This window comes from Lepisma saccharinum, chromosome 3, assembly GCF_977018435.1.
Source record: "Lepisma saccharinum chromosome 3, izLepSacc3.1, whole genome shotgun sequence".
Lineage (NCBI taxonomy): Eukaryota > Metazoa > Arthropoda > Insecta > Zygentoma > Lepismatidae > Lepisma > Lepisma saccharinum.
In genome coordinates, this window is record NC_139231.1 from 99,443,402 (window position 1) to 99,468,900 (window position 25,499).

The following is a 25,499-nucleotide window of genomic DNA, read 5'->3' on the forward strand; positions in this document are numbered from 1 at the left end:
GTCACAGTAATTTATAATGAAGGCGTTGCAGAAACATGATAACTTCAAACTGAAGAAGAGGTTGTTGTTTTTTTTTTTCAGGGAGAGGAACACTATTAGGAGGAAAATATACCTTGTCGCCCCTGGGAAAATTACCTTGCTTTCCCCTCCCAGGTGAAAATCCATGCAATCAGGGTTGTTAAAGGTTCAGGAATTTTAAGGAAAATCAATTCCAGTCCAGGAGAGAAAATCAGCAAGCGTAAATGGGTTCTGGACGGTAAAGATTTTTTTTTTCTGTAAAGTATTTCAATTATGATCAATTTAAATACGGTCCAAGTTCCGTATTGAAATGAAACAATACGCAACTTGGACCGAATCTAAATTGTGAGAAAAAAGGTTCCTGTTCCTGTACTGTTGCGGAACTCAATAGAATTTATGGGTTCGTGGACGGGGTGAACAAAATCCCTGAGACCGTCACTGTGCTCTAGAACTGAATTTGAAACTGTTTTCTTTTTAACATATTCAGGGAAAAGACAATAGTCGGCAATTTCCAGCCACGATTTTCTTTTATTGTGATTATTGTATTTGATCACTCAAGAGCAACATTTGATCTGCGAGAGAATTTATTTCCGGACTCCCCTCTGCAAGTTTTGACAGGTCCTGAGAAGCTCCTGACAGTTGCTGAGGAAGGCGTTGCATGAGCGACAGGACTTGCTGAAGAGGGCGAAGGTGGGGTCTCCGCCCCTGTCGTCCACGCTGGTCGTCCGCACCTTCAGGTCCACTTCCGACTCGTCCGAGCGCTTGCCGAACCTCATGGGGACTCTCGAGCGGCACCTGGTGCACTGGTGGCGAAGCTCATCGAACTGGCAAATTAGTTCGCAGCGCAGCTCATCGATGGCGCAGTCTTCCAGGGAAGACTGGTTGCAGCTTGTCCCTCTGGTGGTGAAAAAGTGAAACACGACGAAGAAGGGAAGCATTGAGAATAGTTTGAACATCGCAGCCACCTGTGGAGGAACAAGGTGTATTAATTGGTTAAATTTATTTTTAAAAAAGCAAGTTACAGTTGCGTCTACTGAACAGGTACTACACGTGTTGCCCCCCCCAAAAAAAGCCAGTAAGGTAAACAATTTTGATGATTGTCTGTATTTAAGGCGAACTGTGGGGTTTGACTCCACAACCCCCCAAAAAATTATACTTATTATTTTTATTTATTTTATTTGCGACTTTGTTCACATGTTCACACCACTTGCTAAGTTACAAAAAATCTTATTTGCTTTAAATAAACTCGTACAGTCGTTAAGTGCCTACACAAGAAAGAAATTGTAAATACGTCATTGTCAATGCTTTTCTAATAATCAACAAAGGTTTATCTCCAAGTAACCTTGCCTGAGAGAGGAAGTTCAAACTTGGTGTAGGGGTAGGTTTTCCAACCCTCCCGGAATTGCCAGGAGTCTCCCGGAATCGCCAGGAGTCTCCCGGAATCAAACTCGTTCTCCCGGACAAACTTTGTTATTTCTCGGAATGACGAGATTTTTATTACTATCTTTTTATGGTATTTGAAGAATTTTGTTATATTAGCCTATTACGGTTTTAGGTGAGTGTGTATGTGTGTTTTGATTTAGTTTTGTCTACTCACAAATTATGCTTGCTAGGTTGTTTTGATCAAGTTGATTTATATTTGTATTCACAGTAGCAAGACCACAAGCGTAACAGCTGATATTCAGGACATTAGTCTTCCAGAATATTTTAATGTAACCCTTTATAGCCTGAATTTTTGTTATGGCACAAAATGACAGTTTGAAATATTTATTTGTATGGGTAAGACTTCCTTTGGCTGGATTGACAATAAAAAAATTTCTGACATTGTAATAATAGCTACTAATTACAATTAATGGGACCTGCAAGTCCCGACAGGCCACTAACGTTTTGTGTATAAACAGAGAAATGATGTATATCATATGATGCTTATTTAGTAAATATATGTATACTCCCTTCAACACTTACATGCAAAATATCTACACCCTACCTGTTACACATTTTAGAATATACTCCTCAGAACACAAATATATAAATTAAAGACAAGTGAGCAAGATAGAGTAAATAAAAAGAGTCATCACTCTTGACCTCCCAACAGTGGCGTGCCCTGGATTTTGGCAAGGGGTGTTATTACTCCCCCCAACACCGCCTTGGGCACGCCACTACCTTATATTCATCGCTATTATGATCAAATGGTGTCTCTACATCAGAGATATTTTCTGCCAGTCACCCATCAATATCCTCATCAACATCGATATTTGTGCCATAGCTCTACAACACCAAAAAGAGCTGTCTAGAACATTGGGGTGTGCAAGGAAGGGGGTTGGTGGGGGTCATAGCCCCATTTGGCTTTACGAACTCTTGTTCGTAAAAAAAAAATAACGTCAAAATTAGGAAAAAATACAAAATGAGGGCTGACTTCTAAGAAAAAGGGTATAGTTATACCACCAGTTTTGAAAATTTGGGGCACGCCACTAGTTTAGAAGTACGGAGAATATATTAATATTTTTTTCGAGCAAAGTAGACACCAAAAACCTGTCGGAACTGCACAGTCCGAAAGGATGTTTTGCTCGTAAAACAACTTTCCAATCATATTTGGCCAAAATTATTTTATAACCATATTTATGTGAGCTAAGAATAAGTTATAAAAAAATTCTGGCGAGTTATTCTAATATCGAATTTTCATAAATCTAAGACCACTGCATTTTTATGAGGTCAATATGGCTGCATTAGTGACGCTTATGTCTAAGTAATTGCTTACTGCTCCCTTTCATATACTTCCAGCAGCTCCTGCCGTTTGTTGTGAGTGGTAAACACTACACATAACAGGGGGACAAATCCCGCCGAGACAGAAACGAAATGTGTCACGTAGCAAGCGTTTGTAGGATGTGGGACTTTAAAAGTCCCGTCAGCCCATAAAGGGCTAAAGGGTTTAAAGTCTGTAAAAAAAAATCTCCTGCAATTGTATTCCCTAAAGTTCGCAAGCCTATGTATTGGAGACCGGGCCTAGTAATCCACATTTTTTTTTTAATCCGACAGTAATCGCACACTTATTGCACTCTATGCTCTTTATGCACAGCCAAACTGATCTCGACTGATCTACGGCAGTGTGCAAATTACACTTTTTCGCTGCAGACGAAAGGAAAGAAGCGCACTCTTTTTGGTGCAGTGCCATCTTCCTTCTTCTGACGGAGCTTCTGTAATAAGTCTCTCCTTCGAATCGTAAAAAGGACCGGCCCGGGATCCAGTTCGATAAAACATGGCTTAATCAAAGCTAAATCTCAAGGAAATGGCATCTACATATTCTTCTGGATTGGTGTTGCAGGCAACTCCAGGATCTTCAATGGCGCGGACTTACCACAGGAGAGCGATCTGTATTTCACATTTTAAAAAGCCACGACTCTTATTATCATCAACATCATCATGTTGGAGTAAGTTGATTGATTGGAATAAATATTTTGGGTGAATACGCGACCGAACGTACCACCGACAACACGTACCAACGACAAAACGTACCTACCACCTGACCGACTACCTGCGAAGGGTCTTCTAATAAGTCTAAAAAATATTTGCAATGCCACAAAACGCACCACAAGAAAATTTTCATATCCAATTTTAGAAGATGTATTTTTATTTGTATAAAATTTGAAATCGAGGGGGACATTATTTCCTCTGTGCCCCCCTGACGGTTTACTTGGCCGTCAAAGTTTGCACCCCGTAGAATTGATTTCCTTCCAATGTTGGGGGGTGCAATGCCCCCCACCCCTCCTGCGGCTGCGCCACGGCTCTCACTCCCTGGCTATGGCCTTTCCACAGTGATTGCGAATTAATATTATTTTATAATATTTTACTAGTCCCTCACCTTAAGTTCATTTTGTACTATCTTTCGTCGCCCCTAACATTCATGCTTCATATCATTTGTTTCCCTCTCGACTCCTTTTCATTCATCACACCCTAGATTTCCTCGCCCTTATCTTCCATTATCTCCTGTTTCATCGCCCACTTACCGTTCGTTTCCTCCCATCTTTCATCGTCCTTCATAATTCGTTGCCATTATGTTTCGTCGCCCCCTATCTTTCGTCTCCTATCTTTCATCACCCTTCATCACTCGTCGCCTCCTTTCTTTCGCCGCCCCCTTATCATCGTCGCCTCCTATCTTTCGTCGTCCACTATCTTTCGCCGATGTTTACTGAGACTTTGTTGCTTCTATTATGGTGTACTTTCAACTGTGTCAGTTTGCGCTAGTACTTATGATACACCCTGTATACTATACTATGGCTGCCATGCCTATAATTTAAATATTAGTCAATCAAAGACCACCAAACCTGATTTGCCTAACATGATCAAATAAGCACACGGGATCATTATGTCTAAACATCGGAATTTACGTCCTGAAAATGATGAATGTACATATCTAATCCACTAATGCATCTAAGCTGTATTCATTATAAATATATTTTTATGAATTATGTGTTTAGCGAGGATAGCGAACGTAACTACACTAGATAGTTATTTTGATTTTAGTACGATATTTTCAAATTAATTATTTATTTTATTAATATTATTTTAATAATATCATTTTATTATTACTCAATATTATAAATTTAATAATATTGAGATAAATGTTTTTTTTTCTGGAGCAAAGTTCAGAATATTGTTCTGATCATCCGGTTATGTATATTGAACATGACACTCAATATGCAAATTTTACTATTCAATTTATATACAGACGTGTATAGAAATTGTCTGTATTATTATGAGCATTGGTGTGCAGTTAGATTATAAGAAAGACAATAACAGAATCAGAAGAAAATAATACACTTGAATATCTCTCTCTTTCTTATAGATACGTACGTACAATAAACATTAAAGATAACAGAAGGCAAAGTGTCAATTCCCTATTTCATTCTTTGGTATTCAACATCCTGTGTTGCTTTAATGATATTCAGCGGACGTTGTGTCCATACTTATTGTGGAAAACACATTGAATGAAAATAATGATGGACAATTCGTCTACTGTTTCTTTTGACGTTGGTGTACCAGCAGATAAAGGCATTTATTATTATTATTATTATTATTATTATTATTATTATCATCATCATCATCATTATTATTATTATATTGATTTGATTGATTGATTGATTGATTTGTATGATTTTACTACGATTTTCTGCAACTTTTGACTAATCGCTAAGATGAGGATGAGTGATGATACGATGAAATTGATGAAGGGACACTCACAACTTACATCTAGGTCCGGGCCGGGATTCGAACCCTACTACTTATTCTTGTGTATTATGTGAATGGCGAAAGCAGGAACTTTCCTTAAACCAAATAAACAAATGACATCTGGCGGGTTTCACTAAAGTTTCGTGATGTGGCATCCCCGATGACGTAACGGTATCTCTGTCTCCTTGTAGTCATGGTGTTCCGGGATCAATCCCCGATGGGGAAACATAGTGGTTAGTATCCCCCCTTAAACTGTAGGTCAAGTCCTGATTAGCATATCTGTGCATAAAATAGACTTTTAGAAAAATATGAAAAAATAATTGAATGTAATGTAAGTGGCTGAACTTACTTTATGATTGATTTGGTGTTTTTAGTCCACTTTATGCACAGTAAGGCTAATCGGGACTGGACCTATAGTTTAAAGTGGGATCCGAACCACTATGTTCCTCCACCGGGTATCGAACCCTTGTTTACACTGCGCCATCAGATAGGCCTCTTACTTTATGAATATGAACATTTACACGTGTTATAAACGCAAATGTTATATTGTTATGAGTGAGGGGATAAAATACGCAGCCTCATCTAGTTTAAATTGGAATCCATTGCGGTACCAGGTACATTATGGACCTAGAGGGATGCACGAATTCGTGGCGGCGAAATTGCTCTATCATATAATGCGGTTCTCTTACACGTTTCATTTTCTTATTTTATTTTGGTTTTAATTAATTATTGCTGTTATTATTATTAAATTAACCTACCAGTGATTTGAAGTAAGCGTGCAGGTGTTATGTTCCTGAAGTACATTAACATCACTTTCGTAGCATCTCTGGCTGTTGTGCACTTGCAGCTTGGGAGCGAGTCACAAAGTGAGCAATCAACAAGTGAGCCATTAAAGGTCCCCTAGGAGCATTTACCTGGAGGATGATCTCCGGACATGAACGGAGCACCAGGATAACCCAGCTTCACGAAGACCTAGAACCAGTGATGTGCCGTAGACTATAAGTTTACGTCTACATGCGTTGTCTACGCGTAATCTACACGAAGATTACATTGGCTTATAGTTTATAGAGTCTACTGTAGACAATGCAAACAACAGGGAAGAAAGAAATCCCAGTGCGTTTTGAAGGACAAAGTACTTTTTTCTTCAAACATGTCTGTAATCTGTCCCTACAACCAACTTAAGACCATCCGATGTAATCAAAGTTATCGAATTTTTACTAACGAGAGGAAAATGGACTATCGTAAGAAAATAAATGACAGTCATAGTTGAAACTGACATTATTTTTTACAATGACAAAAGGGAGGGCTAAAAATATTTTTTTGTCTTGTTACTGCATAGGAAATTGCATATGTCTTTAAAGCATTTTTTCCACGTATGAAATGGTGGAAATAGAAATAAAGACAAATCTTGTCATTCTACGGACGTTGCATTTTTTGGAGTGTGCCGCGACAAGTTAACTTTGCAGTTCAATTAATACCTAGTGAATTGGTTGAACGTACATAAATACTTAACACACTTATTTGTGGGCAGTGGAATACTTCACGCTCTCCATGTCCACCTCCTGATGCAGGTTGCTGCTTCTAGAAAGATGCGCGTGCCTTGCACAAAGAACGCTGGGCGCCACGTTGTCTACGTTTATCGACGTAGATTACATAGTTTACATAGTCTACATTGTCTACACGTAGAATGTAGACAATCGTTGTTTACTCGTAGACACACATCACTGCCTAGAACTCACCCTATTGCCACAAGTAATCAACTTCCAAAATCAAAGATTCTGGCCTGCGATTGCCAATCATGTGAACCCGGCAGTACGCAACATAGCCTTTTAACCAGTCAGAAGACACACATACGCCATGCCTAGACCATAAAAATCTATCTCACAATCCCAACAAAGAGTCTACAGTCCCCCAGTCCGAAACTACACCTCAACTCCGTCAGCAGAAGAGCGATTGGACGAAATGCATGATGACAAATTCCATCACTGTCAAGTTAAGAGCCCGTATCACCGCTGGTGACGATACCTAAAAAATAGGTTCTTGCGTCGACCTTCTGTGCTCGAACAGTCAAGTGTGTGGCATTTAAATTTTACTGAGTTAAAGATCGAATATGAAATTAGTTATGTCGCGCAGCCTTTTTTTAAATATATTATTTATTACGTAGTTTTCCTGATCTCAATTTCGTAAAATTCACTTGCTCGCCAATTGTATGTAATAACTTAAATCAACATTTTAAAGCGCAAGAAAGCTTCAACTGTTCTTCTACAGCAAAGAAATGAAACTGATCTTACATAATTTTCTTTAGAATGTCTGTAGTTTGTCGACGTACAAAGCAATGTATGTAAATTTTAACTTCGACTTTTCTAAGCTGGTCGCGCTAGCCGTTTCCCCCTCTGTACCGCTCGCGCTCAACCCCGCCACCCCCCCTCCAAGCTTCCTCCACCGTCCCTTTTTTCTTTCACAATCGGCCAGTCTTCCAAGAAAACCGCATGCTGAGAGCTAGGAAAAGAAAAAAGAATGCAGGGAAAGGTTTTGGGGGAGAATCAATGGTTTGGGCGATGCTTGTAAACAGTTCTTCACTACGCTATATCCTAATACTAAATCACGATGGGGTTGTAGTGCAATGACAACAGTGAAGGACGGGGGATTTCCCCAGTATATTGTCCAACAAATGGGAAGGGCTGGTTGCACAGACTCAAGTACACCTTTACAAAAGGTTTGCCTGCAAAGGAAAAATTGTGCCAAATTATAACTTTTTTTTGTGAGAACACGAAAGACCATTACCAAGGGATTTTTTTTAGGGGGAAGGTGACTTTACTCAAAGTTTTTAGGTAAATATTGTGTAAATTATATCTTGTGGTGGATTATCAACCAGCCACGCAAATGAATGATTTTTTAGCTGTCGATCATAAATAAGTTCAATGAACGTTCATTGTCAGTTTGAGATATTTCTGAGGGTCAATGGTAAAAAATACTTGATGATCTGTGTTACCCTGCCCCCGTGTCAGGGCAACAGTGTTTTTGAAGTAATTACGGTGCGCCGGGCAGCCTAGTGCCTTGTCACCGTGGAGGTTGAGAAATGTACACGTCGGGCGACCTAGCGCCTGTTAAGACGTTTCTTGGAGTAACGCGAGTCTACCTTGTGACAAGCGTACTCCAGATGTAATTCATGAAATGTAAAGCATCCAGGTACAAACAATAGAGATTCCAACATCAAAATTAGAGTTTTGGCCCGATAAATAATTAGAGAAATGAACGTTCGGATACGACATGTATATACTTTAAATTTTACGTTAATTAAACTATAGAAATTATCCAAAATTTCCGTTTTTAATTTCACACATGCTGGACAAGGTAATTTATCCCCGTGATCATAAAGGTTTCGCAAAGGTTATCCGTTGCCTCTTGTAGTTAATTATATAATTATGTTGACTTGTAGCAACCCACGTGCATTGTCGTACAAAGAAAGATACCCCTAGACAAATCAGAGCCGAGTACGAAGTGCACCGAACCTCGAGTGCGGAGGTAAAGAGTGGGGGGCAGGCTAGTAACATATTTATTTGGGGGCCTGTCCGGGATCTCTAATCTGAAATATCCTTCAGGTTTGATATCCTGTATCGGATAATTTTCTTCTTCATCCGAAGATCCAATGTAATTCTCCCTTTCTGAGAATCCCGCTTCGATCCTCGACAAGTAGTCAACCGCTGTGTTATTTCTACCGACAATGTATTTTACTGTAACTGGAAACCTGGTCACCCTGTTTATCATTCTGTTTATGTGGCTCGGAATCTGAGAAGATTTCAAGATATCCACGAGCGCAGAATGGTCAGTGTAAGCTATCACTTCCGGTGCTTGCAGAAAGTAATATTCAAATTTATCCAGACCCATGGTCAACGCAAATAACTCTTTCGCTGTGACAGAATAAGAACGCTGAGTTTCAGACAGCTTCTTACTCCCAAATGCAACAGTCTGCAATTTTCTGGTTTTATCGTCCTCCTGAGCGACGATATAGCCAAGCGCTATGTCAGAGCAGTCTACAAACAATTGAAACGGTTTCGAAACGTCAGGAATCTTGAGATCAGGACTATTTACAATTGCATCCTTCAACTTCTGTAAACTCTCTTCTTGTTCTTTTCCCCAAGAAAATTTCCTATTTCCTTGTAACAAGTCTGTGATCGGTTTGGATATCTTTGCTTGGTCCTTTATGAAATCTGACAGAAAATTTAAGAAACCTACTAGTCTCCTAACCTGCTTGATATTTCTCGGGCGCTGCAATTGCTCTGCCTGTTGCCTCTTACTTTCCGCACAAGATATCGTATTTTCTGAAATTGTAAACCCAAGAAAATCAATTTTCTTTCTGAAGAGACGCGACTTTCGATAACTAATCGTCAGTCCTTTGTCTTTCATTTTTCCCAGGACAGAATCCAACACTCTTAGTTGTTCTTCCTCGGTAGCGTTAGCAATAACTACGTCATCATAATAACATATTGCATCAGTTTGATAATGCTCTCCTAGCGTCTTCTGCATCAGTTCTGCAAGGTGAAAAGGTCCACTACGACAGCCATAAATTAACCTTTTGTATCTAAACGTTCCCATTTCTGTCAAGAAACCTGCATATTTTCTTGTATCTTCAGAAATCTGCATATTTGCAATGGTAAAAAATACTTGATGATCTGTTATGGAAATAGTGCTATTTTTAAACATTTTGAACGTCCGTTCAACTTAATTTCGAATTTGGCTCCTTTCATGATTTGTAAGTAGGGGGATAAAATATATTTACTTAATACTTTACTGCGTTATTTTATCACCAATTACATATATATATATATATATATATATATATATATATACAGGGTGTTAATTTTAACTTGACATATGAAAATAGCGGGAGTGATATGCATGTGAGGAAAATTTGGTCCAAACAAACCATGAACCTTGTCGGGGGGGAAAGTTAATGGCGTACAAATGAGCCCCCGCAGAGGGCCCCCCTGGGGGGCAGGGGGGGCACGTTGTGTTTTTCAAATAGGAACCCCCGAATTTTGTTTCATTTTGGGATTCGCGGAGTCAAAATAAATAATAATTATGCTTGACATGAGTGCAACAACATGCGAAATAAAAAATATATGGCCATGTGTATGTTTGGAAACACGTAAATGTCGTGCATGGAAAAACGGTAACAGGCCCCCACGAAAATACGAAGAATGGCGTGTGCAGAGGAAAATTTCATTGCTGTCGATGGTGTCATTGAAGAGTGGAAGAAGTACCAAAAGAAGAGTGCGGAGGGGATAGGGGGAGGGGGCAGCATGCAACGAACAAAGTGAAAATACATCTGCTGGATTAATGCAGATGCCAAGGATATGAGGGAAACAAAATAACGAACTGTGCCTGTGCCAGAAAAGTGAAGGGGTAGGGGATGTAAATCGTGTTTCCAGAACTCACGCGAAGAGTATGTTATCGCCATCGACGTTGTTGGATCAGCTGTGTTATCAGACGCCAGCCACACGTAAGGTACGAACTAGGCCATTTGACCTTGCGCTGAAGTCAGCTCTCTGTGCCCGTGTTTGCTTGGGGAAATAGGTGGTTATTGGGCGTGAGTGCTTCAGAAGGTTAGTTGACGTGCCCGTGTTCGAAGTGAGTGCAGGGTAAAAGTGCAGGTATACCTAGGACGATGGAGCGTGTATCTGTGGAAGACAGAATTGAAATGATATTCATGTATGGTGAATGTCGACGGAATGTGGACAATGCTGTCACCGAATATGCCAGACGCTATCCGAACAGAGTGCGTTCGCGGTCGACTTTCGCCAGGGTTGTCAAGCAATTTGCAACAGTAGGAAGCATGTGTCCGCAACAAAGACGGCGTCGAAGAACTGTCACTGGGGAAAATAATGAAATCGCTGTATTAGCTGCAGTGGTGTATGATCCCCATTCCAGCACGCGTAACATCCCAGAGTGGGATGTCCCATGTCAGTGTTTGGAACATACTCAAGAGGCACAAGTTTCACCCGTACCATGTGTCCCTGCACCAGGAACTTCATGGTGATGATTTCCGTGCACGGATGGTGTTTTGTGAATGGGCACGTGGACAAATACATCGAAATCCGCCATTCTTTCGGGACGTTCTGTTCTCCATCGAAGCAACATTCACAAACCATGGCCAGGTTAACCGGCACAACATGCACTACTGGAGTGCCGACAACCCACACTGGTTGCGTGAAGTTGAACATCAACGCCCGTGGTCAGTGAACGTATGGTGTGGCATCATGGGTGACAAACTCATTGGTCCGTTTTTCATTGATGGTACATTGAATGGGCGAAAGTATCGCAATTTCTTGCAGGACGAACTACCGATATTGCTGGAGGATCTAAGCCTTGCACAGCGATAGGCCATGTGGTATCAGCATGATGGTTGTCCGGCGCATTATGCTGCCATAGCTCGGGAAGTATTAACGCGCAAGTTCCATCATCGCTGGATCGGACGACGTGGTCCTGTCAATTGGCCGGCTACATCACCAGACCTTACACCTTACTGCGCCAGATTTCTTTTTGTGGGGTTTTCTTAAAGGAATGGTGTATCAAACTGTACCACAACGCGCAACGACATGATGCAACGAATACGAAATGCTTGCACACAAATTGATGCTGCCACTTTTGCATTGTGAACAGTCATTTCATGCAAGAATAAATAAATGCATCGACGTTCATGGTCACCATTTCGAGCATTTGCTTGGGTAAGGCATGTATGCCCACGTACCACCCCACCCCCACAGGTGAGAGGCAAGGGGACTCACATGAAACAAGCACCCCACACGTGAGAGGCAAGGGGACTCACGTGAAACAAGCACCCCACACGTGAGAGGCAAGGGGACTCACGTGAAACAAGCACCCCACACGTGAGAGGCAAGGAAACTCCCTTGAAACAAGCACCCCACAGGTTCGAGGGTAATAGTATTTGCATTCCATCCTTCCCATCTCCTACACTTTTCTGGCATCCCTGAATACGTTTGTGTGTTTCCCTCATCTCCATGCCATCTGCATTAATCCAGCAGATGTATTTCCACTTTCTTCGTTGCATGCTGTCACCTCCCCCTAAGCCCTCCGCACTCTTCTTTTGGTACTTCTTCCACTCTTCAATGACACCATCGACAGCAATGAAATTTTCCTCTGCACACGCCATTCTTCGTATTTCCGTGGGGGCCTGTTACCGTTTTTCCATGCACGACATTTACGTGTTTCCAAACATACACATGGCCATATATTTTTTATTTCGCATGTTGTTGCACCCATGTCAAGCATAATTATTATTTATTTTGACTCCGCGAATCCCAAAATGAAACAAAATTCGGGGGTTCCTATTTGAAAAACACAACGTGCCCCCCCCTGCCCCCCAGGGGGGCCCTCTGCGGGGGCTCATTTGTACGCCATTAACTTTCCCCCCCGACAAGGTTCATGGTTTGTTTGGACCAAATTTTCCTCACATGCATATCACTCCCGCTATTTTCATATGTCAAGTTAAAATTAACACCCTGTGTGTATATATATATATATATATATATATATATATATATATATATATATATATGTATATATATATATATATATATTACAGTCAGACCCAAAGAAGTCACAACATAAGATAGTTCTGTGTCATCATATACAAAAATACTTTTAGGCATAGGTCTTATGTAAAATAAAATACATTAATTATATGTTGTTTTTTCTTTTCCAAAGACATTATTTAGTGGAATAATATGACAGACTTACTATTGATAATGACCATACAAAACACACCATAAAAATTCCATTCACTTTCAACTTTCTGGGGCCGGCCACCGTGGGGGAGTGGTTAGAACATCGCGCTACGACGCCAGGGGTCCCGGGTTCGAATTCCGGCTTGGCCGCGGATGTTTGTGAGTGTCCATTCATCAATTTCATCATATCATCACTTATTCCCTTCTTCGCAAATTGGCTAAAAGTGGCACAAAAAGCGAAGTAAAATAAAGCAAATCAATCAACTTTCTGGATATACGACAAATAACACTATTTCTGTATAAGGAATTTTAGGCGTGCTCAGATCCTCCGATTATGGGGAGCAAGGGCCTTGATAAGAGTTCAGCTGACGAAATAAAGCCTTCATTCCATCTCACTGTTTTTATTACATTGATGGGAACAAAACAGGGTCGTGTGTGTCCCGACGCACCTAAAATCACTTTATTAGATGAATTTCAACTTCAGTGGCACCATTGTTCTCTGCTGGCGCTTTATTTTCCATCTCTGCCGTTCAAAGACTATTGTACGTATAAACGTGGTTTAGTACCGCAAATTCAAAAGAACTACACATAATTTATTCATGTGCAATATATGGGCAATTTATTCTGCAGACACATACAGATAATACAACTAAAGAATAAAATATATGGAGGTGTTAATAAGAAATTTGCTAGTGGGAGAGTCCAATTACATAGGAAGTAATACACTACCCTTTCCTTACGTAGTTACTTGGAACTTTCGTAGGTTTGAAAATAGTATTTACTTTTATTTCTGTAAAAGCATAATGTTGTTTAAGAACGGTTATTAGATTCCTCTGCACTAAATTTCTAAGTGAGGCTATTAAGGGGCAACTTCTCCCTTCCCGCCCCATTTACTCACCGTATGCAAAGAGTGTGAATACTTTTTTGCTGAAATGGGAAAATGAACCAAAGCAAGAAACTAATAAAATACGTCTGTTTTTATGAACAGCTGCAGAATTATCTACAAACTTGTTGAAATTCACAGTTTTGCTAGCTTGTACTCATTGGACGAAATACATAAGCCAGGGACGGAGCTACAAGGAGGTTAGGGGGGATGAAACCCCAACAACATATCTAAGCTCCCTGTAGCCCCCAGATTTTTATAGTACGGTAGACGCCTTTCGATCGAAAATTAAAGAAGTAGAAGCTATCTTACGTAATATTTTCCATTATAAAACTTCCCTTAGGGCAAGGCCATTGCAATGTTCAAGTACATTTCCTGCTTTTATAAGATCGCAAGATTATTACAACGTGTTGTACGTAAAATCGTGGTTGGAGGTGGCAGCTGCAGATCTGCATGGATCAACAACGGACATTGATTATTTAATACGTACTAAGTAATTGTTAAATCACAAGTCTCCAAACTTGCCAAAAAAATTTACAGATACTCTGCTGCCTATCTGGTAGGTGGATGTGTTCAGTGGCTGTGGGATTGCTGTTTGGTTGTTGGAGGGTCAAACGATGATAATACGATGCCTACGAAGCTAAATGATAACAATTATTATCCTATGTAAATCATGTCACTATTTTTGGAACGAGTGTTAAAAATTAATTTTTATAAGTTGGAGGATGTTACCAATTGTATTGTGAAGGTAACACTGAGAGAACAAACATATTTTCAGTGCAAATTCACCTACACTAGGAGACAAAAGCATTGACTATCAATATCATTGACATAAATCAATGGATACAGTTGCAGCTCTCGCACTGGGCAGATGTGATTAGTAGTGAAAATAACTACCAATAGTTTTATATATGTTTCACATCTGATTCTTCTCCATGGAATAGAAATTGGCCACTTGGCATAAATTATTTTCCAACGTCATAAATAATAATTTATTAACATGTAGACCTAGGCTTACAAGGAATAAAACTGCCAAAGCTTGCTGATTTTTGCACTAAATTGCAATGTTTAGTTGCACAAAGGCTAATCGGGACAAAACCTACAGCTTATAGTGGAATCCGAGCCACTTAATTAAATGTCCCTAACCGTGGATCGAACTCGTCACCCCTCGATTACAAAGCATCATTATTACCGCTAACCGAGGCGGGAAGGTTCACTTATAATCTTTCTAATTATTAACATTTAAGAGTTAGTTAGTTTCTTTAGTCTTTTAATTCCTTAATGTCGTATTTTTGCCTCTCGGATGTTTTCAATAACAAAGATAGATGTAACGATGAAAGGAAACATCGCTTACAATTATGTTCATTGCAAATACTCGAATGAGAAACTACAATCAGAAAAGCTGCGCCCCGTGGCGGAGTGATTCAGTTCTTTTTCACATGCATGCTCGGATCCGGAGAGATAGTTCGCAACTATGAATAAGAGAAGTGTACAGTTAACAGAATCAAGCATATCTGGAAACTAGTAAGCTGCGTGAAAACTGACATACGTGTATTTCAAGATAACTATGATAGATATGAACAAGAAACTGTATTAGCCTTATCTGCGGATGTTTGAAAAGTCCTGTAGTAAATTCACAAATTCGTCGTTCCGGTTCAATATGAGTAATATGCATTGACTGTAAATAGTTTTAATTGTATCAAAAATGCTAAAAGTACACATTTTACTAACTACACGACTTTCCCAATGATTCCAAATGGCTAATTTGGATTGATATTCATGTGCATTAGCACTGGCCTCTGTGATGAACTGGTTAGCACATCCGGGAGTTCGAATCCCGGCATGGATGCTCTTTGTGAGTGTCCGTTCATCAGTTTCATCATACAATTCATCCTCAGGCGGAGCACAAAGCATGACGCCTTAGGTTGTAAGATACGTTTTTATTACATTAAGAAAAGAAAGAACATCAAAATCATCTCACCTAGGATAATCCACCAACTGCAGAAAACACAAAAGAATGTCTTCCGCCTGTTCTGCCCATGTGTCGCAACAGGGTGAATAGCTATGCACTACTACAAAACATCGTCATTATTTCCCTAGTTTACAGCACCATACAGGAGAGATATCCTGCTACTCGATGTTATAAACTATTCCATATATGTTGGTCATAGGCGTGCGCACGGGCGGAGGAAGGGGGGATTGCCCCCTAATCACGGACGTTCGCAGATTTTTCCACAAAGGGACAAGAAAGGTATTTTTTTCATGGGGCATATTACCCCGATACTAGTGCTGTCCCCTCAAAAAACACCACTTGAATTTGAAATTATCGCATTCCTGCGTCCCCATTACATAATAATTAATGTAAATTACTATGACTGAAATCTAATTATACTTGTGAAATATATACTTTTAGGTTGACCTTAGTTTTCGAGGTGTGGTCATCCTTGCCCCCCTTCCAGACGTTCCATGCCCCTATATTATTATACTTTCACCTAGAAATTTAGTGGAGAGCAATATTGTCGCTGTTATTAAACAATATTATACTCTAAAAGGAAATGGCGCAACCACAATGGGACAGGGGGGGCATTGCCTTATGACTTTTTCCAACCTTGGACGGAAATCATTGAAGTAAAAGAAAGCAAGACTAGCATAATCTACTAGTAGCAGGACAAAAGGATACTCAAGACGGAATTAGTTTTCACGTCCATCTTGCATTATTTCTTCCAGACGGTCAGGATCACTTGCAGGGGGTTACAGAGGGACAATTGTCCCCTCGACTTTAAATTTTATACAAATAAAAATACATTTCGTAAAATTTTCTTTCTCGCTTCGCTCGGGGTACCTGCTTTTCTTGCAGTCTTGTCAACTTCCGAGCCGTAGCTAGGAAGTAGCGGGAGTTGGCCCTGGGCGCCGAACAATCTGATTGAGAAAAATTGTAAAAGAGAATGCCATGCCGTCCCAAGAAATTTTTTGCGCCCTATTAAATCAATTCTCTTTTCAACTTTCAAAAATTTGGATCGAAAAATTTTCTTGCTCGCTTCGCTCGCGGTTTCTTTTCTCCAATACATTGTAAATTACCAGAAAGAAAGTAAGAACGAATAAGTAATTCAGACAGTTGCTGCTATAATAGTTTGGTTTGGAGGAAAACGAGCGCTCACATTTCAGAGACAGTCTATATAATTTTTGCTGTTGGTTTGTTAAAGGGCGGATGAATAGATTACGTAATGTATTTAAATAATATGTTAATACCTAGGTATATATATATATATATAATATACACTCTCGCGCGCGCGAACACACACACACATATATATATATCACATCAATGCAAAAAACTAACACAGTGAGATAAAATGAGGTTTTTCTTTGCCGATCTGACTTAATTTTCAAGGTTTTTGCCCCCCCCCCCCTTATCAGAGGGTCTGCGCACGCCTATGATGTTGGTACCTTCTTCTAATAATAAAAACAAGTTAAAATAACAGTAATATTAAATTAATAATATTAAAATATTAATTAATATTGTTATCACATGAATGGGAAAAGATGGCATAAGAATAGGAATATAACAGCACGTATTCATTATCTAGCTCATGAATAGTTCAGATCGCTTCGATTTGTATAAAAACAACTGACCTGGCAAGGTGATTGTGAAACAGATAAGGAATTGAATATTGTTTGAATAACGAAAAATTATGTTAGATCCATTTGACGAAATGAAAAGCTCTTAATTTAATATTTAATCATATTACTTAAGTAGTGGTGTGCATAAATCTTATTTGATACAGTCATCCAAAGTTGTTTGACTCCAATGTCATCCTTCCCTTAGAATATGTTTGACGGAAATACACGTCTCTCGATTATACGACAGATGCTAAACAAAACAAGCATATTTACATTATTTAATTTTAGTACTTCGTAAGTCTCTCGTAGAAGATTCGGACTCCCTGGACACCCCGCCTCCCCTAAATAGTCCTTGGCTCTCAGTTGTATTGCGATGTTCGTCAATGTGTGTTTTTCTCGTCTATGGTTTTTCTTCTTTCAGACACTCGAAAAAAGTTTTGTCTTGTAACAGGAAACCTGTTATGGTCAGACTCTTGAGCGGGGGGAGAGTAGCGGACAGGGAACCTTGTGGTCTGCTGCTTTCGACAGAGCAACCCCTCCCTCCAGCAAAGGTCTCCCATGCAATGGATTTGCCTTCGAAGGGGGAAATGGAATCAATATTGGTGAGACTAGGAAGAATAAATGACATCTGTCCGCTGCTTTTTTCGAGCGACGCTGATACGGGCTCTTAAAATCCAAATCAGAAGTCAGGGGCTTGGCCCGATACTCCAAACATTGCAACGTCACGACGACTTCGGGGAGGCTGAATGATATCACGGAAAAACTGCAGCCAGGTTGGATTCATTGAGAAACTCATCTTTGGACATAATTTCATGAAAGACAGAAACGGGACGAGAAAATGGTTTGAGACAAGGGTATTTTTTCTAGTGCTGCATCTCTCTTTCTCTGTCTCTCTCCGTGTGTTGTGTGCGTGAGAGATAGTTTATTTTTCTGGATGTGTGTGTTTCTTGTGTTTAGTGTCTCCAAACTACATACAAGGGCGAAAAAGACGCGATTATGGTTCTAATTTTAATAGATTCTAAAAGCACGGTGTATAGATTAAAGAAGTGTTAACAGTAGAACCGAAACCGGAGAAAGAGGTTTGAAAGCAGGAATAGAAAACCTGGTTTTATTAAATTTCATTTTTCAAAAAAATATTTTCAGTACACATAGGCCTATTGAGCAATAAAGTTTTGGACGCCGTATTTTTTTTTTAGTGGGCAAGATCGCTGATATTGTTGTTCTTAGCAATGTCATTTGTACACGAAATGACATAAAATTCACGGCCGATATAAGTATCCACGATTATAGCTTGAAATAGCGCCTCTCACCCCTACCCCCAAATTACGTACGCCCCTATACACGTCCCTACTTAGCCTAAGCCTAAATTTGAATGTAAAATATAGGAATTTTAGGTTACGTTTTAAAGATTTCAAACTATGATAATTTTCTTCCGACTACACTACTCGTATGTCGCCTTCTAATCGTGTTTTGGCCTAACTTGTTGTTATTCCCACGCTTGGTGAACGTTGACCTTTCTCTAGGGTGGGCCCAGGCCACGAATAATCGGGACGGGTATACACAAATGCACACCCAGCACACTAACCGTCCACGAAAATTCTGTAAAGCGATAGAACGTATTTAATAAAACGTGAAAAGGTGAGGATTAATCTACGAAGTGGCAACAACATGTGGTAAGCACTACTACTCTGGCTTCCATTCGCTGTCCAGCAGATGACATTTACTCTCTTCCTATTGGCACAGACACTGTCAAGCTATTGCTAGTGTGGGAAAGCTAACAGGTTGGACCAAACGCGGTATAATTGAAAGGAAGCGAGCTTGTGTTTTTCAAGAACAGAAAAAAAGTACATTTATGCACCATTCTCCGCTTACTTCATAGTCATCCAAATCGTATCCGATCAGGATCCTAAAATATCCGGTTCACTAGTAATAGTACATCCGGGTGCCTGTTTCGGGTTCACCATATCAGATATTTTCGGATATGGATTCAAAAATTTTTTGGCGGTCACCAGTAAAGATTTGTCTTCCTTCTTGTATTATATTGTATTTTCTTCATTTACGTCGCTATTCTGGCATTTCTGACTAATTACGACGATAAGGACGAACGAAATTCATGAACACTCACAAAGATCCCATGTCCACTCCAAGACTCGAACCCGGGAACTTCGAAACTTACCGCACCCTATTGTATCGACAGGTAGAGGTGCTGAGAGAGCAGAGGATGCAATGGCACCTTTCTGTCGTTCACTTACGGGTCTTACTTATCACACCAAACTCAAACACCTTCTTGGTCAAGCGCCGTATTTAGTCTTCTAATGTCAGGCTAAATACTAAGAGATTTACAAGTCCAACCTAACCACGAAAGCATTCCGCGCTTACGTCAGAAGATGAAACACGGCGCCTGACCAAGTTGTTTGAGATTGGTGGGATGAGTCAAAACCCTTCACTTACCTGGACCAGACTGACGGAGCCGCAGAATACTCAACTTTTCTTGTCAAACTCCGTGAGCCACATGGATTGGGGCTCGTCGGGGAGAGCAGTTGTCTTATATACCGAGAGCGTTCGCGATCCAATTACAGTAATGCTTACTTGGTCGCCCCGGGCACAGCCGTCCATTACTTCGGATGCAATCCCGCAAGGCAAAAAATTAAGACGCTTCGCTTCTTAGAAGGAACTTTCACTCCCTTCCATGGCAATCGGATGCAAACAGCCCAACTCTCTCAGGGGCAACTTGTTAACAGGATTATTTTGAATGTGGGCACCTAGTAAACACTCCCGCGATGAGGAACCGTCCGTTTCCCATGGATATAAGACCCTGCATCGTCGTATCATTAGTGAGTATTAGGAAGAAGCTTCCTTCCCTCTGTTATTAGTTCAAATATATTGGCTTGGAATTTGCTATCACGTGGGAGTGCATTTATTATTATTCTTTTTTGTGTGTATAAAGAAGCTTAACATTTTTGACAAGGAAGACAGTTGACAATCAATATCTATCATCCGGAGCTTCCCCGATGGCAACGTAATAACGTCGTCGCCCTATAATCAAGAGATCTTGGGTTCGATACCCTCTGGAGGCACATATCTAGTGCTTTGCATACGACTTTAAACTGTAGGTCCAGTCCATTCTGATACAAAATAAGGATTTGACGGATTTTGTTTCCAAATTTAATTATTTGCGATAGGAATGTTTGCAGTGGGTTTCTATTATACTAAAATAGGAAAGGATCAGTAGCGAAGCGTAGTCTTACGAAGGAGGCAAGCAATGTTTCAGTACAACAAAACATGTAGTACAACGACATGCCGAGGGGAAAGATTCAAGGTTTATAGCCTCATTTACCCAGTCGCTGGATTTGTCAAAATATCGTAATAAAGTGACTGTACTAAAAATAAACCATATGATCCGCAAACGTCACATTTACTTTTAAAAAAAAATCCAGGTAACGTTATTCATATGATATTAAACGTTTTGCATATGCGAACTTTCCGCATACGACTAAAGGGAGACGGAATTTCTTACTTACTTATTAGTACCTTTATTTGTTCATTATTATTTAATATGGTCAAACGGTGACCAAACCGATTTAGATAAAAAAAAAAAATGGGAATCATTTGTTTATTTTACGCTGCATGATGTAATTTAGTATTTTTGGGCACCCTAAAAACCGCATTGGAGTAACTTAAACACTAAATAAAAAGTTAAACACAAACAATAAAAAATTCATTTCAAAGCAAAGAAACACATGCATAGACGATGTACTCACCACAATAAATTTCAAACTCTTGGTGTTGGTCGACCCCCTTCCACGATTTTCATTTTAACACTTATCTCTCTCGAGCTAAACGAAGCAATTTTCAATTGCTCAATAATACACCCGCACTTCACATCAACCGTTCCTAAATACGCGTTCATTCCGATAAATTCACAGCACAAAACACGAAGCAACAAACACTCACACTATCCCACGCGCTTTCCACAACTGCAAATGCAAGCATCCACACAAGATCAGTTTGAAAATCTCTGAAACAACAGAAAGTGATACCAACCTATTTCCTTAATTTTATCCGTCACAAAGGAAAGATATATCAGTTTGGAGATAAAAATTACGCGGAGGAATCAGAATCATTTCAGCAGAACGAGTATGTACATTAATATTTAAGTAATAAAGTGTCATTCAATGGCGTGCCCGGGGCGAAGGGGGGGGGGGGTGGATGGTAGACATAACCCCCTTTTGGCCCAGTATATCTAAGAAAAAACGTCAAAGGAAGGAAAAGATGACAAAATGGGGACCGTAAAAAGACCCTGGGAACACCACTTGCGTCATAATAATAGAACTTAAAACATATTCGGGCCTCCCCGATGGCGCAGTGGTAGTGTCGTCGCCTTGTAATCAAGGGGTTCCGGGTTCGATACCCGGTGGAGGCACAAGTGTTTCAGATCCCATTTTAAACTGTAGGTCCAGTCCCGATTAGCCTTACTGTGCATAAAGTGGACTTAAAACAACAAATCAATCAATCAATCATTAAAACATATTCTTGTGCTCATAATATGCAGAATGTATACGATTTACTTCTATGCCATGTACAAATATCAGTAGATAGTTCTTTCTCAGATAGCTTTATTTTCACCCCAAGTTTTACTCAAAAGCAGTCAATTTATTGATTGTAAAATTTGTGAAAGAGCTCACTTGAATTACTGCGTAAATAATTTGGCAGTTGCAAACACTGGTAGCGGTCAACACTTCTGGCGTAATTTGAGCTGGACCGACCAGGAAGCAGGGTGCAGGACCAAGGTCCGTCCAATCTTCCCTCCCTCCCTGAGAAAACTCTTCACGGGGGTGCAGAAATTCCACTGCCCCAACTCCCAATGTCAACTTTTTTTACGCGTTTTACATTTCGCGAAATCTAAAATAATTTGTAATATAATATGATATATATGGAATTTAGAACAGTGATAATAACTTCTTTTAGTTATTTTATGACTAACAATTATTATTATATTTGCGATCTTGTTTACGTGTTCATGAAGACAAATATTCGTTACTAGTTTTTGCTGGCAACGTACCCATAGATGAATCCTTCTGCTTTCAGTTGAACTCGGCTATTTTCGGGAATCACGCAAGCTCGGAAAGCACAGCTTTTTGTAGAAGCTTTGTGGACGGGTTCCACCAGAATTTCACGCTTCGCCATGTGACTCCTTCGGAGGCCTTATTTTCCCGCAGAACGGCTGCAAGCATTGAGGCTGGTGCTTGCTACAGAGCTGCTGGGGGAGTTTGCGGCCGCATTTTTTCGCGAAATCGAGTGCGATGGAAACTAAATACGGTTAGAACATTAAGTACATTAAATGATATTCGAATTATGCAAGCAGTGCTTGCATTGCTTGTACTATATCTTCGCCTCTGGAAAGGATAAATAAACTTAATTTATCTACATGTTCACAACTAGGTTTATTGCTTAAATAATGAGTGCTTTGTATCAGCTGCAATGATAATTATTGTTGTTGGTGTCAAATACCATTCCTATCCACATTGGAACAAAATTAAATACTTCAATGGGAGAATGGTCACGCCATTCCATAGCGCGTTCTGATTGGACGACGGGGATGTGGCGAGTTTTGATTCTGAAAATAGTGAAATGCATCATGGATATGGCGGATATTGAACCTATGCTCTCGTGGAGGAAACAAACGAAAATAAGTAAGTCTCTGCCCAAGTAGTGACTCGACAGGGCTCGACAAATGAAAGTGTGAGAGGGATAGGGATTGCACTGAGGGAGCAACACGACCAGAAGTTTGCAGCAGCGCACACTGCTTTGCTCCGCCCACTTGCTTTCTTCCTTCCTCTACCGTTAAACGCGGCGCTGCTCCACGGATTATTAGCACTGTTTCAACAAGGATGTTACGGGTTGTTGGGAAAATAATGAGGTTTTCCAACTCCTCGTGTGTAGACACAATTGAATCGGTCACAGGAACAACATTGGAACCAACAGATAGAAACATTAAATTGAAGAAAAAATGTTTAAGGCTTCTAGAATGTAGTATACTCTGTCCCGGTAACTCTGGAGCAAGGTCGTGCAGGAAGGGGATTGGGCGGTTCGAATCCGTACACGTTGCTGGAAAGAGTGGTAACTGCACTCGTTCTTCCCCTCTCATTCCCTCGGACGCGTTTATTAGTCAGCCCTCCGGATTCACTACTTGAGCAGAGACTTGCTTTCGTTTGCCCGTTCCAGAGATACCTGGGACAGAGTATAGTAATACGTTTAATGAACAGACTGAAGATTTTCTGCACCGTGGAACTTTCTGTTTGAGGAGAAAAGTATAATGCCTGAATCTCCTTCTGGATTCTCCAGTTGGACTTGGACTAGTTGTGTGATACTGACTCAGCTGCTAATTTTCGCCTCGCAGTTATAGTTCTGTTTCCACAAGGCATTGCGCAGAGCCAAGATGAAAAGTGGCCGCGGTGGCTCAGTCGGTAACGCGTCTGACTACCATGCTAAAGGTCCCGGGTTCGATCCCCGGCCGGTTCAAATCCGGGAACTTTTCTAACGTTGAAAGCGGCCCCGGCGCCCACCAGGGACGGCGCCAGGGGTGGGCACGGGTGGGCAAGCGCCCACCCAAAAATTCCTGTGCCCACCCGATTGCCCACCCAATCAAATTCAATAAGTACATATACTCGGGGATATATGAATGATTAAATATTTAAGTGTAACCTGGTGTTCATAACATGTATATTTTACTTGTGAATATTATCTATGCTGGAAATGTTCACATATTATCAACCCATAAAAAGCCACTTTTGTCATTGTTGAAACAAAAACTGTGATCAAATGAATACTTCCATGTTTAAAAGCAGCTAGTAGGCTTAGGAGGCTCAAAATTATGCAGGGTATGATGAAGATTAAATCAGAATTGAGGGCGAACTTGAGGACTGCAGCTCCGGGCCTCCACTATGTATATATATTCCGGCATGGCTATGGTTAAAATAATCTCCAAATAAACAAATCTAAACATCATCTTAGCGTTACTTCCTCCAGCAACACAATAAATTATTTCGACTTTTTAATTAATATTAGAATAATTTAATCAAGAAGACTTAGTTAGATGGTCAGGCCATGTGACACGAATGGCAGAGGAAATAATAGTTTACAGGATTCTTGTTGGGAAACCTGATGTTAAGGACCAGTAGGAAGGCTAAGACGAGGATCGAGGGATAACGTTGAGATCGACCTAAAATAAATCGGTAAGATTGGATTGATCCTGCCCAGGATAAAGACAGATGGAAGGTTTGTGTTGCTGCAGCCATAAACCTTCGGGTTTAAGTATGCCATAGAGCAGGCATGTCCAACGCGTCGATCGCGATTGACCGGTCTATCGCGGGGCGATTGTTGGTCGATCGCAGTTATCTATTGTAATTATACGAATATACGTTATTTGAATTCAACTTCTATAATGTATAATAGCTGAGTAGGTACAAATTTTTGCAGAGATGAACGATTAATAGTAGCTCACTGCCGGTTGTGACAATAAAAAGTAGGGTCACTGCTTGATTGAAGTTGGACATGCCTGCTATTAGTGTTGTCCACGGGACGAGACGGGACAGGCTTTTAAAAATTCGAGACGAGACGAGATTGACCATGTGTCTTGAGACAAACGAATATTTTCGAGACGAGACAGCATTTCCACGAGACTTCCACGAGACGAGACAGACCAAAGTCTCGTCTCGTGAGCAACACTACCTGCTATAGAGTATAATATAATTTTAATTAGCTCTGCATTGAAATTCCAGAAGTGTCCCTTTTTTCATTACAATTTTTATATACCTGTCATCTTCAAATATCAATATGGTATACGAAATATCAACTTTATATTCGTTCTACTAATAAGAAGGAATCACAACAATCACTACAATACCGAAGTGAATAATTTTATATGGAAAAAGCTACAGAATTATTCAATTGCTAATGAGTGGCTTATCCTATTTAGAAATCCTCGTTCCACACATAAACTT

The 25,499-nt window shown here is 40.2% G+C and overlaps 1 protein-coding gene across 1 annotated transcript in view; it reads right to left on the reverse strand.

Moving 5' to 3' along the window:
- Positions 1–558: 558 nt before the first annotated feature.
- Positions 559–25,499, reverse strand: part of LOC145985908 (uncharacterized) — a 38,762-nt gene continuing 13,821 nt past the window's right edge. Inside the window, exon 2 of the mRNA XM_083120045.1 lies at positions 559–983. Within this exon, the coding sequence (XP_082976171.1) occupies positions 603–974 (372 nt within the window). The 5' untranslated portion in view covers positions 975–983 and the 3' untranslated portion in view covers positions 559–602. The remainder of the gene's footprint in view (positions 984–25,499) is intronic.